Genomic DNA, 18,857 nt, shown 5'->3' with positions numbered 1-18,857 from the left:
CTATGAGACGACAAAGTTTAGATGCCAATGAGGTTGGTGCTTTGTGGTGGCATGATCGCCTACTAGATGAAACCACTAGAACCTTGATAGAAAGTTTTTGGGAGGATAATTGTTGTGCCTCGCCAGTTTTCAAGAAATCTTTGCGTAAGAGAGTGACAAGAGGAGTGTTCATTGAGCACAGTGCTTGCTTTCTTGAAATGACCCAAACCGAGTTGTATTCTCAATTTGTGGCATCGTATCCAGAGCTTAAAATTGGGCAAAGGTCATTTGTTGAGGGGTGTAAGCCTTGGTTTGTAAGGTACTCACGTCAGCGTGACACATGTTGTTGTCGCCTACCATGTTGAGTTCAAACTTTTTTATGATGTGTTCCGTTCTCTTAGTGGGCATAGAGAGTTGCCTCGTAGTCCTCGTGATTTCATCCTCTCTCTTTTGTGTGCACGCACAGAGGATGACCAATTCCATAGGATTCCTTGTGTGGAGAGCAATTGCACATCATGTGGTTCACTTGCACATCTACAGAATGGTAGATCTTGATGCAAGTGACCAAGAGATAATGCCATGGCAACGTTATGAGTATGTGATACACTAGCTCCAGAGTGGTGGTGGATAGTCTAGGAAGTTGCAGCTCATGGACAAACATACACCACGTTGTCACTTCACAGCCACATTTAGGGAGCAGATCTACCCCTATATATGGCACAGTCATTGTGCCAAGTGGTAGGATCGTTAGTTCCGAGCATGCCTTGTAGAGTTTCTTATTGGTGTGGTTGTCTCTGTGATTGATTTTGCAGAGAACTACACCTTCACACCTTTTTAGGAGATACAATCTGAGTATTACTTCTCGGAACAGGTAATGGTTATATTTCATAATATTTGTTTCATGTTTGAGCTATATTACTTATTTGATTTTCTGTGTCCTAATCGTCTCTATTACTTACCTCACCAGGTTGCTATTATGGTCCAAATTAGCTATCCATATGCAGAGGTCCATGTAGATGGGATAGCGAGTACCCCCGATACCCATGTCATTATTTGAGAGTATCATTTCTATATCAGTGTGATGATCGTTCACATGATGCACATTTTGTGCAACACTGTTTTAGTCTCCATGATTATTTTTTACGAGCTTGTGGGATCATATGTGGCCAGCGATGGGTTTGGTCGGATGGTTGTGGCGCACAGTTCAAGTCGTCACGAAAATTCTATTGGCTCTACAGGTAGTACTTATGATTCTCTTATATTCGTAACAATTAAATTAAATTCACTAGAACATCTTAAAGAAAACAATAACTAAGACTTTGTTTTATGGATTTATAGGTAGCATGTGCAGTCTAGTATCCCAGTGATTTGGTCATTCTTTGAGACTGGTCACGGAAAGGGAGAGCATGATGGTGCGGGCGAGTGTGTGAAACGTGCCCTGAGGCGTCATTAGCTACTACGGCAGGGGATGCTGAGCGGTTCAGAGATGCGGGCCACGTAGTCGAGTGGTGCTCCCAACATTTGTGTGGGAGTGCAGCATCATTGTATCCCAAACGTGATGCTCGAGTTGTCAAGAGATTTTTTTGGCATGTGGATGGTGGCATGATTGACCATAGAGCCTCCCATGATTGTGACACGAAATGATTGTGACACAGTACTTGGCACCTTGGGCTTACATTCCATCAAGGGAACATGCATGGTAGCCCCCACAATTTACACATGATGGTCTACATGCTTCTATGGAGCATGTATGGATGGTGATTGGTCACATTGTGTCTCGAGAGGATGGGCAGATGCATGGATACAGACATTCCTCTCCCCTGAGCATCCTTCACATCCAGTGTTGTTTGATGAGCACACAGGTCCTACATTCATGTAGCCAGCTATGATGACTTGACAGATTTGCTACAAGAGGGTGATGTATTTGCTGTTATTTCTGGTGAGGGGAAATAGCGAGGGAGTAGACTACTATCTGATGAGTTTCACTAGGCCAAAGTGCATCCTTGACCAGGATACAGTGGATGATCATGGGTTTCTTTTGAAGCCCATAGCATGATTGTGGTGGCAGGCCGGTTCTACCAGCAGATTCGACTTCATCGGCGGAGTCTTGAGTTCCAGTAGTGGAAGTGGGAGTTAGAGGCATTTCAGTTCTCTCATCTAGTGGTTGCTACCAAGCCGAAAACACAATTCTCGCCCTCGTTTTTGGCTTCGAGTGGATGACCATAAGAGCATTCTAGAGCAGTTGAGAGCTAGAGAGAGTGCTGTGCTGACTAGATCTCTATCTTGATAGTGACTAAACTCAGACTAGTAGATTCGACTTCATCAGCGGAGCCTTGAGTTCCAGCAGTGGAAGTGGGAGTTAGAGGCATTTCAGTTCTCTCATCTAGTGGTTGTTACCAGGCTCACTCTTGATCGAGTACAGAGTCGAAAACACAATTCTCGCCCTCGTTTTTGGCTTCGAGTGGATGACCATAAGAGCATTCTAGAGCAGTTGAGAGCTAGAGAGAGTGCTGTGCTGACTCGATCTCTATCTTGATAGTTGAGAGCTAGAGAGGGTGCTGACTAGATCTCTATCTTGATCGTGACTAAACTCAGACTAGCTGGGTTAGCTCACTTACATTGTACTTAGATTTTTTGGGAGTGACTAATCTCAGAATAGCTGGGGTAGCTCATTTTCAAAATACCTTGATCTTTTGAGTTAATGGCTAAACCCAGAGTGGCTATGTTGCTAGCGCACATTCTGATGTACTTAGTTGATGTTTATATCATTTTATGAGTTTTCTCATTATTGAGGATCATTGCATTTTAGTTGATGTTCATGGTTTTTTGTTTTTTTAACACTTTGGCTATCATATTGTTTGTTGAAAATCACCAAACTTTGCAAGCACCGGGCGTTAATTACTGACCTAAACATGCTCCGATCATGACCAAACTTTGCAAGCATGTGGGGGTGGGCTCCCCCCACATGCTTGAAAAGTTTGGTCCCCGTCAGAGCATGTTTGGGTACGATGGTATGGGGAAGGCCCGGATTCTCCATGGTCTCTTATGCACCAAGAGACTTGAAAAATCCACATTGGGCACTAATTACTAATCCAAACATGCTCGGATTGTGACCAAACTTTGCAAGCATGTGGGGGTGGTCCACATGCTTACAAAGTTTGGTCCCCATAGAGCATGTTTGGGTATGATGGTATGGGGAAGTCCCGGATTTTCCATGGCCTCTTAAGCACCAAACAGACTTGAAAAATCCGCATTGGGCGCTAACTACTAATACAAACAGACTTGAAAAATCCGCATTGGGCGCTAACTACTAATACAAACAGACTTGAAAAATCCGCACTGGGCGCTAACCACTAACCACTTGAAAAATCCGCACTGGGCGCTAACTACTAATACAAACATGCTCCGATTGTGACCAACCTTTGCACAAGCATGTGGGGGTGGCTCTCCCCCATATTCTTGCAAAGTTCACTCCCCATCGGAGCATGTTTGGGTATGATGGTATGGGGAAGGCCCGGATTTTCCATGCCCTCTTAAGCACTAAGCGACTTGAAAAATCCTCACTGAGCACTAATTACTAATCCAAACAGGCTCCGATTATGACCAAATTTTGCAAGCATGTGGGGATGCCCCTCCCCACATGCTTGCAAAGTTTGGTCCCTATCAGAGCATGTTTGGGTATAATGGTATAATGGTAGGGGGAAGACCCAGATTTTCCATGGCCTCTTAAGCACCAAGAGACTTGAAAAATCCGCACTGGGCGCTAATTACCAATCCAAACATGCTTTGATTGTGACCAACCTTTGCAAGCATGTGGGGGTGGGCCCCTCCCACATGCTTGCAAAGTTTGGTTCCCATCGAAATATGTTTGGGTACGATGGTATGGGGAAGGCCCGAATTTTTCATGGCCTCTTAAGCACCAAGAGACTTGAAAAATCCGCACTAGGCGCACGCTAATTACTAACCCGAACATGCTCTGATCATGATCAAACTTTGCAAGCATGTGGTAGGGTTCCACCCCCACATGCTTGCAAAATTTGGTCCCCATCGGAGCATGTTTGGGTACGATGGTATGGGAAAGGCTCGGATTTTCTATGGCCTCTTAAGCACTAAGAGACTATCCGCACACTCGACGCTAATTATTAACCCGCACATGCTCCGATCTCATGACCAAACTTTGCAAGAATGTGGGAAGGTGCCACCCCCACATGCTTGCAAAGTTTGGTCCCCATCGGAGCATGTTTGGGTATGATGGTATGGGGAAGGCCCAGATTTTCCATGGCCTCTTAAGCACCGAGAGACTTGAAAAATCCACATGGGGTGCTAATTACTAATCTAAATATGCTTCGATTGTGACCAAACTTTGCAAGAATGTGGGGGTGGGTTCCCATCGGAGCATGTTTGGGTACGATGGTATGAGGAAGGCCCAGATTTTCCATGGCCTCTTAAGCACCAAGAGACTTGAAAAATCTGCACTAGGGGCACTAATTACTAACCCGAACATGCTCTGATCACATTTAGGACCAAAATTTGCAAGAATGTGAGAGGGACCCACCCCCATATGCTTGCAAAGTTTGGTCCCCATCGGAGCATGTTTGGGTACGATGGTATGTGGAAGGCCTGGATTTTCCATGGCCTCTTAAGCACCAAGAGACTTGAAAAATCCACACTGGGCGTTAATTACTAATCCAAACATGCTCCAATTATCACCAAACTTTTCAAGCATTTGGGGGTGGGTCCCCCCACATGCTTTCAAAGTTTGGTCCCCCCATCAAAGCTTGTTTGGGTACGATGGTATGGGGAAGGCCCGGATTTTCCATGGCCTCTTAAGCACCAAGAGACTTGAAAACTCCGCACTGGGCGCTAATTACTAATCCAAACATCCTCCGAATATGACCAAACTTTGCAAGCATGTGCCCTTCCACACGCTTGCAAAGTTTGGTCCCCATCAAAGCATGTTTGGGTATGATGGTATGTGGAAGGCCCGGATTTTCCATGGCCTCTGAAGCACCAAGAGACTTGAAAAATCCGCATTGGACGCTAATTACCAATGCAAACATGCTCTGATTGTGACCAAACTTTGCAAGCATGTGGGGGTGGGTTTCTTCCACATGCTTGCAAAGTTTGGTTACTATCGGAGCATGTTTGGGTATGATGGTATGGGGAAGGCCTGGATTTTCCATTGCCTCTTAAGCAGCAAGAGACTTGAAAAATCCGCACTGGGCGCTAATTACTAACCCGAACATGCTCCGATCATGACCAAACTTTGCACTCATATGGGAGGGGCCCTCCATCCCCACTTGCTTGCAAAATTTGGTCCCATCAGAGCATGTTTGGGTACGATGGTATGGGGAAGGCCCAGATTTTTCATGGCCTCTTAAGCACCAAGAGACTTGAAAAATCCACACTGGGCACTAAGTACTAATCCAAACATGCTTTGATTGTGACCAAACTTTGCAAGCATGTGGGGGTGGATCCTTCCCACACGCTTGAAAATTTTGGTCCCCATCAGAGCATGTTTGGGTACGATGGTATGGGGAAGGCCCGGATTTTCCATGGCCTCTTAAGTACCAAGAGACTTGAAAAATCCGCATTGGGCGCTAATTACTAATCCAAACATGCTCCAATTGTGACCAAACTTTGCAAGCGTGTGGGGGTGGGTCTCCCCCACACGCTTCCAAAGTTTGGTCCCCATTGGAGCATGTTTGGGTATGATGGTATGGGGAAGGCCCGGATTTTCCATGGCCTCTTAAGCACCAAGAGACTTGAAAAATTCACACTGGGCGCTAATTACCAATCCAAACATACTTTGATTGTAACCGAACTTTGCAAGCATGTGAGAGTGGGCCCTCCCACATGCTTGCAAAGTTTGGTTCCCATCGGAGCTTGTTTGGGTAGTACGATAGTATGGGGAAGGCCCAGATTTTCCATGGCCTCTTAAGCACCAAGAGACTTGAAAAATCCGCACACTGGGTGCTAATTACTAACCTGAACATGCCTTGATCCTAACCAAACTTTGCAAGCATGTGGGAGGGGCCCACCCCCACATGCTTGCAAAGTTTGGTCCCCATCGGAGCATGTTTGGGTACGATGGTATGGGGAAGGCCCGGATTTGCCATGGCCTCTTAAGCACCAAGAGACTTGAAAAATCTGGTAATTACTAATTCGAACATACTCCGATCATCATGACCAAACTTTGCAAGCATGTGGGGGTGGGTTCCTCCCACATGCTTGCAAAGTTTGGTCTCCATCGGAGCATGTTTGGGTACGATGGTATGGGGAAGGCCCGGATTTTCCATGGCCTCTTAAGCACCAAGAGACTTGAAAAATCCGCATTGGGCGCTAATTACCAATCCAAAAATTCTGTGATTATGACCAAACTTTGCATGCATGTGGGGGTAGGCCCCCCCATATGTTTGCAAAGTTTGGTTCCCATCGGAGCATGTTTGGGTACAATGGTATGGGGAAGGCCTTGATTTTCCATGGCCTCTTAAGCACCAAGAGACTTGAAAAATCCACACTGGGCACTAATTACTAATTCGAACATGCTCCGATCATGACCAAACTTTGCAATCATGTGGGGTGGGCTCCCCCACATGATTGCAAAGTTTGGTTACCATCGGAGCATGTTTGGGTACAATGGTATGGGGAAGGCCTTGATTTTCCATGGCCTCTTAAGCACCAAGAGACTTGAAAAATCCACACTGGGCACTAATTACTAATTCGAACATGCTCCGATCATGACCAAACTTTGCAATCATGTGGGCTCCCCCCACATGCTAGAAAGTTTGGTCCCGATCAGAGCATGTTTGGGTAGGATGGCATGGGGATTTTCAACAAACAATATGATTGCCAAAGTGTTAAAAATATAAAAAAACCAAGAACATCAACTAAAATGTAATGATACTCAATAATGAAAAAACTCATAATGATATAATTATCATTACATCAGAATGTGGGTTTAGCCACTAACTCAAAAGATCAAGGCATAATGAAAATGAGCTACCCCAGCTAGTCTGACATTAGTCATTGCCCATAAATCTAAGTACAATGTAAGTGAGCTAACCCAGCTAGTCTGATTGCCAAAGTGTTAAAAATATAAAAAAACCAAGAACATCAACTAAAATGTAATGATACTCAATAATGAAAAAACTCATAATGATATAATTATTAGTACATCAGAATGTGGGTTTAGCCACTAACTCAAAAGATCAAGGCATAATGAAAATGAGCTACCCCAGCTAGTCTGAGGTTAGTCATTGCCCATAAATCTAAGTACAATGTAAGTGAGCTAATCCAGCTAGTCTGAGTTTAGTCACTCTATCAACGGCAATCCAATCAAAATCGTCATCTCTAACTGCTGGTCGACGTGCGCGTCAAGACTGTTGTGCACGTCAAGGAGTCTGTGCCGGCTATGGGGGGTCATTGAATATCTATGGGGAGGTCTTCCTCTCAAAGGCAGGATCATGACCTGGTGCTGGTGTAATCGGGAGCTCATGAGTCCCATAAGTTGCTATAGCCCTCTCCCTCTCTCTACATCATGCTATTGCAAGACGTCTCTGTCTGTAAACCCAAAATCTGTCATCACCAATGGTACGTGTTTGCCACTCTGCGCATGTAAGGTCCTCTGCTGTAAGGACACGCTGCTCATGAGAAGTAGCACTACTGCTAGCACCATCACCCATGGTGCCACTAGGACCAGCACCACCCACATGCTTATATGCTGTGATCTGGCTCTCGTGAAGGACTCTCTAGTATGCATCAAACTCATGTGCACTCCACTCAATCTCTGGAGGCACCTCAGGCTCATGTGCACTCCACTCAATCTCTGGAGGCACCTCAACAGGCTCCTGATCTTTGTCATCTCGGTGGAGTTGAGTCCCAAGTCAGTAGAGGTGAGGTAAAAACATACGCCTGCTAGTCCTAGCATCTACTCAAGTGAAGCCTGGGTGAAGATCATCAATGCCCAAAACTCTGTATGTCGCTAGTAGATAAGAGGGACATGCTGAGAAACGTACTAGCTCCCGGGTGATGCAAGACAAATGGAAAAAATGTCCACATCCCAAAGCATATCCACCAGTACTATCAATGTCCTCGATGCAGAGAGCGCAGTAGGCATCACGGAGGAATGGTGGTGCATCCTGAGGGAGAGGTCGTCGAAAAACCTTTGTAAGAGGCCGTGGATATAAAGGCAAGTAGGGCACTATCACGTCTGAGGATCTATGGAACTCCCGAACATGCAGCATCAACTACTGTGCCCTATGCTGTGCAATCCGCTCCATAATCATGTGCTACTGCACCTCAGCTCTAGAACTCTCCACCTCAGTCCGAGCTTATGCAAAAAGTAAAGTATAAAAATAATTGATTAGTCTCTCTCATTAGGTATTACTTAAAGAAATTTATAACTTAGGACCTTAATTATAACTCTTTTATGTGCAAGAGAAACCTACCTGCTAGATGTCAGACTCTCTTACATGCCGTGCCTCTGCAGTAGTTGCCTCTGCCATCTGTAATGTAACTCTTAGGCGGTCAATCTCCACTCTCACCTCTTCCAACTCCTTAGTGAGTCTCTCAGAAGATTGTTGGTCTTCACCTAAGCTCTTCTCTTCTATAATCAACATAGACACCAAAATTGTGAAATTGGGAATGTTTTTCCGAGTCTGAATAGACGTCTTGAACGGCTGAGACCATGTAGACAGACTTCCACCTTATCATCATCATCTACTGAAATGCCAATAGATGCAAGGGATTCCACAATACCCTTGATCTTCAATGCCTAGTCATTCACAGACATACTCTTTTTCTCCACAGTATGAAGTTCATTCTTTAACTCTATCTTTCGTGCCTTGGTATTCATTTCATAGAGTTTTACCAAGGTGTCCCATGCCTCCTTGGGGGACTTGGCATCCTGTATGTGCCCAATCATGGTGTCCTGTATACTGATAGAGAGTCAATACATAACTTTTCTGGCTCCTTGGTTCTAATCCTTGAACTCTTTCACATCCACAGCAATCAGATTGATCTCCGATGCCTCTTCATGCTCACCTTCTATGTAGTCCCAGTAACCCTTTCCCATTAGGAAATTTGTCAACCTGAACCTCCAAGCATGGAAGTTGTTCTTGTCAAGCTTCTCAGCAACAATCTGGTTTATGCCATCATTTGACATCTTGCCAGACACACAAATTTACCACAAATAGCACTCTGGTTTGTCCTGCACAAACTACTGTATTTTTTGCAGCGGTACTATAGTACACTCAAATGTCACAACCAGTGGCCTCAATGTGCATACATACACCCAATGGCACCTGTTTGACCTCCTTGCAGCACACACAATGTCTGCACAACCAATCTATCTTCCTACAGTTCTTAAAATAGAGTTTTGCATAGAATCGACGATGACTTACCCGCAGGTGCTCGAAATCGCCTATTTTTCAAAAAACGGAGGTCCTAACGCGCCCGAAACACGTTTTCGGCCCGAAATTTTTTTGTCCGATAGGACAGTATAGTTGCCCTATAGCTTTACTCCCGCGAAGAAAGCTCCTTAATCAGAGATCGTTTGCCGGTGCCTCTCGTAGAGCTCCCGACAAGGGTGTAGTCGCCAACACAAATAGGGAAGAGTAGATGAAGCTCTTACCCTCGTACCGCTTCCTGTGCTTCTCTTGCTTGCAGCTCAGCCCTTAGCATGAACCAAGCTCTGATACCATGAAAAGATGTAAGGGAGAAGAGAGCTTGTCAAGCTCTTGCAAGCAGACACACACTCACAAAACCCTAAAAGAGAACACACAAGGTGAGAGGCTAAAAATCTTCTTCTTCACACAACACTCTCAACACACCATATACAAAGATAAGAGTACACACAATATGAAAAGGTACTCAACCAAATACATACTAGGGTTCTCTATAGTGTGAACCCAACTAAATGAGCTGGTGCTATAACTATGCCAGTCTCTAGAATGGCTCACATAGCATGTCATCCCATTGGCTGCATATCACCCATGATTGCACCAACCATGCCAGTGGTGTAAGTGTGGGGCCTATCCCCCAGGCAGGTCATCAGTGTCCACCACCTCATTAGATGAGTTCGATATCTCAACACCTTTTACTTTTCTCTCTTTTTAAAAAAAATTATTTCTACTTTTTAGTTTTTATGTTTTTGGTTTACAATCTACATTTACCCCTGTCGGAAAAGAGTATTCCCAAAATCTTTGCCTTGGGCCTGCACACATTAAATGCGTCCAACCACACAAAACCTACTCGAAAATGGTTATTGACAGGCTTTTGGACTATTTTAGCTCTAGTGGCCTAAAAGCTGCATGCATTCAATGTAGCCAGCCAATCAAGTCTAACACGTAGTGGCCCAAATTACATGGGAATTAAGCTAAACTGAATTGGGTTAATTACACTAATAAAAAAAATACAAAAAACTTGTAAAACACATAATTTAATCTGCCTTGCAAATCCTTCCCGAATTTATGTTTCAATCCTAATTTTTGCGTATAAGGAGTTTAAATCGGGATAAACCCTATGCTCGAAAATGGACTTTGAGGTGTGTTTACCTAGATTAATTCAATTTCATGTCCAATTTATTGTTTTTCATTTTTGAAATTGAAAAATGCAAAAAACCAAAAAATGCAGAAATCAACTAGAACATGAAATACAAAATTGAAAAACATGCAGTTTTTTTAGAAATCAACTAAAACTAAACAGAAATTTGTAAATATAACAATAAAATGCAACAAGAAACATAAATAATGCAACAAAATAGGCAAACTTTTGAGATTTTTCTTATGTCTCTTTCTTGACAAAAAATAGAATTTTCACAAAAATGAAAAACACACAAGCATGGAAACAACCACTTGTTGATGCCACTTATGGAAGGCAATAGCACGGTGCCATGGAAAAGACACAAGAAACAACCACTTGTCGTGGGGCTTTGCCCAACCACACTCATGAGCATAAAATAGCTCAAACGAGAAGCCAATGTTCCATGACCTAGATCACAAATGCAAAGGGTAGGGTGTGTCACTCACCTCGTGAATACTGGTAATTGGAATCCTCGTAGGTTACGCTAAGGCTGCCGCTAGGATGACCCGAGAGCTCCAGTCTGCCGCCTCCACACTCCAAACACAGCTCGACCCTCTTCTCATTTAATCTCTCTCTCACACATAAACAATGAGTATATAAGAGCTGTGATTAAATTAGGCAAGCAAGACACAAGAGAGAAAGAGAGTAGAGAAGAAGAGCACTCTACTCATTGTGCATAGGAGAATGAATGGTGAGAATACAAATTGACCGTTATCTTGGCCCCAAGCCTTCACACCTTGGCCGGCCATACTTAAAGTATAGGTCCATGGCTATCCAAGGCTGCCTAGGCTTGTGAAAACACTTAATCTAAGCATGCAATATCCATAATTAATCATGTGATGTGTGTTTCATAGACAAGCGATGATCGCACACGTAAAATATACAATATTATCCAATGGTCAAATGAAGAGATGATTGCTAATGGATGGTGTCGACACTGGAGAGGTGTCCAATGAGGGTTAACAGGGAGTAAGAATGGCCATTCATGTAAGAAGAAGAGAGTGTGTCTATGAGAGTATTCTGTTATAGGTGGAAGAAAGACTAGTAAAGGAAGGACAGAGGCAAGAGCTAATCCATTTGACGAGTTGTGCATGCTAATCCAATGGTGACGAGAGTTGTGAATCCTAGTGTTAACCCACTAATGAGTTGCGTGTTAATCCTAGTGTTAACCCACTAATGAGCTGCATGCTAATCCAACGGTGATGAGAGTTGGTAATCCTTTTGTTAACCCACTGATGAGCTACATGCTAATCCAACATTGACAATTCCACTAATGACAAACTGTTAATCTTGACTGTGAGCATTGAATCCCACTAATGAGCATTAATCCACATCCACTAATGAGCATTGAATCCCACTAATGAGCATTAATCCACATCCACTTATTCATTTTATGAGTTGCTAATTGTTTATCGAAGCACTAATGAGCTATTAGATCTCAAACATGAGCTGACATGCACCAATGCTAAAAATAGAAGCCCCATGTGTTCATCAACTGCCCATCCATGCATTGACATCAACTAATTGTAGGATGCCATGTGGAAAAATTGAATCATCCATGTTATCATCATGATTTCCATATCATTATCACAATACCTGGCCACATCAACAACTGCATGTCCACATCATCATTGAGATAGCCACATCAACATTGCCATTCATCATCACAATCAACACATGAGAAAGAATCATCCAGGTCATCATCATGATAGCCATGCTAGGAGTGCAGATCACCACCACATGTCCATCCTATAGCCACATCAACATCACCAAAGCCACATCATCATCATGATAGTCCAATCAGCACCACAATAGTCTAGTCAACATCACGATAGTCCACCTCAACAAAAGGTTCCCAAGTTAGCATCACGCTAGTCCACGTCAACAAAAGGCTCCCAAGTCACCATGATAGTCCAGTCAACATCATAATAGTCCACGTTGACAAAAGGCTCCCAAGTCATCATGAGGGATAACCCATGTCATCATGAGCATGTGCAATCAGCATCGCGATAGCCATGTCAACATCGTGATGGTGGTGGTCACATCAAGCAATGTCTAGTCAGATCGGTTTTAACATAGATTGTTTACAATCGGATCATTTTAGAGTTGGATTGTCTGATCCCAAGTCTAATCATGACCAATAAGCTGAAATCTATAGAAAAGTGGAATCGTCAATCCAAGATCTTGGATCATTTAGTAAAACTGGAATTGTGTGATCGGACTCTAAAGTCGAATAATCTAAAACTAGAACCATGTGTGTGGAGCTTGGAGTGGGGGACGAAGTTTCAGCTTTGCAATGCTACAAAGCAAAATAGAGATGAACAAAAGGGGGGGAAACTTAGGGGTATGCCGTGACGCAAGCCCCTGAACAGAGATAAATAAAAGGGGGGAAAGTTAGGGGTATGCCATTGGTGGATCCCTGGTACATATCCCCTAGGTACACTATCATTCCCTATCACTCTAGTACACTATCATTCCCTTATAGTGCTTCTCCACTCATGTCTGCACACAAAACCTCAACAGAACTAAAAATAAAAACTTTTAAGTATGTAAAGAAGAAGCTTTAGAAGCACTATAAGAAGAAATAGCTCCCTGGCATGAAAAGAGAATAAGGGAGACCAGAGGAGACACACACAAATCCTAATTGCTCTTAGTAATCCATCTCATACAATGTAGAGAAGCTCCATAGCTAGCATCATTCTCTTTCAGCAAAAACAACACACATATAATGATAAGTCCATACTAAAAGTAAACCTAATGCTAATGTCCACACACATATAATGATAAGTCCATACTAAAAGTAAACCTAATGCTAATGTCCACACACCTGTGGGCATGGCCATTATTATTAACACACTACTAGACTCATGTCTACACATCTAATGCTATCCACCAGGCCGTCGATGAGCTTGCATTCTTAACACTCCCCTCAAGCTCAACATGTCTATCTCATGTATTCCAAGTCTCTTCCTGAAGTACTTAAACTTCTCTTTGTCAAGAGACTTAGTGAGACGTCTGCAACCTTCTTTCTTGTCTTCACATATGTTAACTCATCATGTCCATCCAATACCTTTTCCCTGATGAAATGATAATAGATCTCTATTTGTTTGGTTAGCATGATAAATCGGATTACTAGCCAACCGAATATTGCTCATGTTGACAATGTATGACAACCGCCGCTCTATCATGTGATGATCATTGTCTTTACATATGTCAACTTAACCTGTCCATCCAATACATTTTCTCTGATGAAATGATCACGGACCTCTATATGTTTGGTTCATAAGATAAAGGGGCACCTGCTTCCCCCTTGTCTCCTTGTGATGGATTTCTCGCTTGAAGTGGCTGCTTGCTTACCCCACAGATGGGTTTCGCTTTCACAACAAAAACTATTCAGGACTTTCTTACACAATTTGCTTATGCTATTGCAAACTAACTCGGGCTCTTTACATGCATCAATCGGTGATGTACTATGTTCTCTTATGCTGGTATTCTGGTTCTAGTAATAAGGGGGACTCTAACCTTTCTAGCCAGTCCATCAATCTCCATCAACACTTGGGCTTCTGCATACTGAAAGGTGAGGAATTAGCCATCTTTGGTAAGATCACCCATAGCCTTTATTTTCTTGCTCCTGTTTTAAAGACCGTTGGGCTTCCTTGTTCCTTGTGTTATAGCTCACGCTTACCCAACCCTTGGCTCCAAGGAGACTCTTCTCCACCTAGCCCTGTCCATTCCAAATGGACGACCCCCCTTTCAAAGAAAAAAACACCCGCAAGTAAGCTGTGTTACCAGCTTGCATCATTTGATGCTTACATTTCTTGGTTATCCTAGTTCTCACCATAACTTTACATAGTGGAAAGCTGCATGGAGTAGAAGAGTAATTGCTTGGTCACATTGAAAAAGTGAAATCTCTTTAAGTAAAGAGAAGAAAAAGGGTAAACAACCCACATAAATAATGTTAACAGTCAGCGAGTCTCTTTGAAACCTTGATAAGAGGAAAGAGGAGAGAAAAAGGGAGGGCATCCTGTCTGCATCCACAAGGGAAGGTTCAATAGCACACTTCTGCTCAGACCTGAAGAAAATTTTGTGTCTCTGCTATCGTTTATTGAACTTGAAATGAGGGGAAATGTATTTACATATGTCTATTATGACGCCAACATCAGTATCCATATGAAAACATGTTTATTAGCTTTGCCATGAGGGTGGTAACGTACAAAGAGTGAAAGAAAGCCAAAGCACAAGGTGTATATTTTTTTTTCTACCGGCTAAAACGATAGCTCCGTAATGGCATGGCAGTAATTTTCATCATCTATGGAGTCGAACCATTTCCATTTTGTTAGCGTAAGACATAACAGTAACACATGGTACATGATTTCCTGGTTTGGATAAAAGCATCTATTTATTGTAGCTTCCTCCATTCTTTGTATATGTCACAGTCGTGATGAAGAGATGAGCTAAAACTCGATAGATAGATATAACGGACGAACACACAGCGTTACATGTGAAGCTCTTTAAGCTTGTGACCGACAGCAAAAGTCTGTAGCTTAAGTGATTGGGGAGATAATGAACACAAGAAGGGGAGTTGCTGCATAGGCGATTCCCTGCTGTTGCAAGTGTGAAACTTGAACCCTCAGAAGCCTAAGTCCTCGTTACTACGTACACCTTACAGATGGAATGCAAAAAGCTGCTCACACATCATGTGAAGCCTGGCCTAATATAAGAAAAAAGGGTAAGGAATGTGGAATTTATCGGCATGGTGGGGGTGGAAGGGGTGAGTCTGGGGTAGAAGAGTCAATGGAGATAGAGAATGGCTCCTCTGTGTGCAAGATGGGGTGTGGGTGTGGTAGGACTTGCTGAAGTTGGTGGTCTTGTTGCTGTAGCTTATTCTCTTGTTGAAGGGGCATTTGGTTCAAGAAGGGTACCCCTCCAAGACCTCCAAGACCCCCAAGCCCTCCCCCTCCCCCTCCCCCTCCTCCTCCAGCTCCTCCACCTTGGACAAGGACATTGGTGAAGGAGAAGACGCCTGTGAGAGGTGGGTCGGCAACTGGCAGGCTACCCTCCAACATGCGGACAACATTGCTCATGGAGGGGCGGGCAGCCACTTGGTCTTGGATGCACCAGAAGGCCACACGAATGGCGAGGCAAGCCTGATCCATGTCATCTGGTGCCATGCCGATGTTGCGCAGCGCAGGATCGACGATCTCCTCCATGCGCATCTCTCGTGCTCGCCGGAAGGCAAGCGTTGGGAAGTACCATGCATCAGAGTCTTGGGAGTGGTCCACGTTGCGGCGCCCGCTGACGAGTTCGAGTAGCACCATGCCATAGCTGTACACGTCGCTCTTGTGAGTGACGCCGGCGTTGATGAGCCACTCGGGGGCGAGGTATCCGGGTGTGCCCCGCATGCTGGTGACGAGGCGGCTCTGCTCGCGGTCGATGGCCCTTGAGAGGCCAAAATCAGAAACCTTGGCGTGGAACTGGGAATCCAACAGAATGTTCTGGGGCTTGACATCCAAGTGGAGGATAGTCTCCCTGCATTCCTCATGCAGGTAAGCCAAAGCTCTTGCCGTTTGCAAGGCAATTCTAAACCTCACCGTCCAGCTCAACCCAGGCTCACTACCATTCTTCTTCATCACCTGCACCTCTTCTTCATTCGTCTTCTTCTTCATATTTTCCATAGCCGACAGATCCTTCTTCTCCTCCTGCAAGCCTGCCAGTTTTCTCTCTATCTGTTCTTGAAGTAGTGGGTCGCTGATTCTTTTCTGGAAAAGCCACCTGTCCAAGGACCCATTCTCCATATACTCATAAACTAGCAGTCTATGGTTGCCCTCTGCACAAAATCCCAAGAGCCTCACCAGATTGACATGGTGGATGCCAGATATGGTGATAACCTCTGCACAGAACTCTTTGGACCTCAGTTTACCCTCTGTTTCAAGCCTCTTAACTGCCACTTTGGTTCCATTGGTAAGCTCCCCTTCATAGACTGACCCAAATCCACCTTGTCCCAAGAGCTTGCAAAAACCTCCTGTGGCAATATCAAGCTCTTTCAAGTTAAGCTTTGTGGGAACACCTGAGAGCGCCCTCAAGAACTCATCCTCCTCTTCAATCTCTAAGCCACTCATGGGCTCTCCTTTCTCTTCATTCATTGCTTGTTTTCGCATGCGCCTCTGAGCTTGCAACAATTTGTACAACAGGAGGATCAAAGAGATGCAACACACTGTGGACAGGGCAATGACAACGCCCAAAAAGATGTTATTCCTAGATGAGGCCAACTGGGTGGCAAGGACAATAACAATGACGATGCCGATGGTTGAAAAGATGGCCAGGCAGCGGATGAGCCCCATTAGAGGGGGTATTTTGTTTCTTGATGAAGTAAGGGCTTCAAGTCGACCTTGAGGTGATTTCCTTAGAGCTTACTTAATGTACAAGGATAGAGGCAGAAGCAATCCTATAGCCATAGCCATGCTTATAAAGCTATTGAGCTTTTGCACTTCAATCTACTGCCCCGGCCTCCAATTCTCGAGAGTAGCTCTTCATCTCAAATTCTCCCAGTTTTCTGGCAGGGAGCTTCATGTTTAGGCCTCTCTGAGAGCTTTTTCACCCAGGCATGCGAGAAGCATTCACCACCCTAAAGTGGAGAAGGAAGTGCCCAATACACTTCAAGCTGCAACACTCACTGCTCTCAACAAATGGAGAAGGACAACCGCCCAAAGCAGTGCAGTGTGTTGAACAAATATTGTTGCTAGTACCACATTAAGGACACTAGGTGCAAAACTGACAGACTGTACAAGGTGCAGGCAATGATAAGTTGAGCTGGAGAAGGGCAAAATGGCAGGTGCCTAATGATCTACAAGGAACAAGGGCTAAGGCCAAGCAATCACACTGAAAAGCTAGTTGGTGCAAATGAGAGGTTATTAATGGAATTGAAGTCAGAAGTTGGCTAGTACCCTGTACTGCAAAGCTAACTAGATATGGGCAAGTACCATGAGGTGCAGAGCCTCGACAATGAAGGATTAGAAGGGGTTCTGAGGAGCGAGGCAAAGAAGCACATAGCTGCTCTTCTTCTCCACCCAGGAATGTGAACTCGTGAAGAAAGCTAGGGGTGGTGCTTATTGCGTTAAAAAAAAAAGAAAAAAGGCGACTCCACGTTTCACGATGACCTGATTTTCAAAGCCTTCACTTTCTAAGGTTCTAACTTCTTCCTTCCTTGGAGTGGAGGCGGGAATTAAACAATGCAGGAAGCAAACGAATCAAAAGCTTGTCATGGACCCACGTGGACCCGCGCCAACACAAACCCCCTTCCTGAGGAGGTCGTCATATTCATGAGCTCTCCCGGTGATGCTGCCGGGCTCGGCTCCCGAGGTTGCCCAAAAAGATGCTCTGCAATTTCTTATTATATCATTTTGCAATGCCTTGCTCTCTCCAAATCAAACAATACTTTATTGAAAATCGCCAAAAAGATGCCTTGAATTTCTTATTATTCAATGCTTTTATAATGCATGCTCTCCAAATTATTCAACAATATACTTCCCAGTACCCATCCCTCGCGAAAAAATAGAATAAAACTAAACATTACCTCATTATATCCCAGAATGAATAGACTTAATACTAGAAGCAGTCTATTTAACGTGAAATGCTTTCGTCTCTTTTATTGAATTTAAATGTGTTTGTTGCGACCCCAAGGCTCAATCACCCTCCAGAGTCCACTGCCATTGTCTCTTCTAGCATCCCAATTTGATTGCACATCCTCTTCATTTTTTAATCCCTTTCTCACATCCATATAAAGAGGCCCGCCGCCCTACCTAGCTTCTAAGAAAGCTTCATAATATTAGTTCATTATTTTTCTAATGACCGGTTCATATATTAGTTCATTATTTTTCTAATGACCGGAGGCCTGCAAGGTTTGTCTTGTTACCTACAGTGTTGCTCTGTGGCGTCTCCCTCCCTGTCTTGTAGTAGGCGGCTGCATGGTTTTTGCCTCGTTGAGCGCTCTTCTTGCTTGCTATTGGAAAGACGACAACACACTGGTCGCATCATGCATGTGCAGGAGGAACCATTGTCGTTTCCACGAGTCGCTTTGCATTCATGCGGCCTTCGTTCGTGGGCTAGTAGCCTAGTACTCTAAACTCTTTAACACCACTTGGTGACTTGGGCCAAAGTTTGTAAACTCCTTCGGCCCACTTGGGCCAAAGTACAAACTTAGTCAAATTTCTTTTCATCTCTTTTGTATTGTCTTGTTTTCATGGTTTTCCTCTGGAGACCTGTGGCCCTTGGATTGTACACTTTCCCCATTTCTT

General features: G+C 44.1%; 1 protein-coding gene across 1 annotated transcript; it reads right to left on the bottom strand.

The window, feature by feature from the left end:
* Positions 1-14,943: 14,943 nt before the first annotated feature.
* On the bottom strand, positions 14,944-17,652 carry LOC147639649 (putative receptor-like protein kinase At5g20050). The gene has a single exon (XM_086772484.1). It carries the CDS (start codon positions 16,902-16,904, stop codon positions 15,309-15,311), a length of 1,596 nt encoding a protein of 531 aa, XP_086628610.1. The 5' UTR covers positions 16,905-17,652; the 3' UTR covers positions 14,944-15,308.
* Positions 17,653-18,857: the final 1,205 nt, after the last annotated feature.

Source organism: Cibotium barometz, chromosome 3 (assembly GCF_041138505.1).
Source record: "Cibotium barometz isolate CiBa-2024 chromosome 3, ASM4113850v1, whole genome shotgun sequence".
Lineage (NCBI taxonomy): Eukaryota > Viridiplantae > Streptophyta > Polypodiopsida > Cyatheales > Cibotiaceae > Cibotium > Cibotium barometz.
The sequence above is the reverse complement of the archived record's forward strand: the minus strand, read 5'-3'. Positions and strand labels throughout refer to the sequence as shown.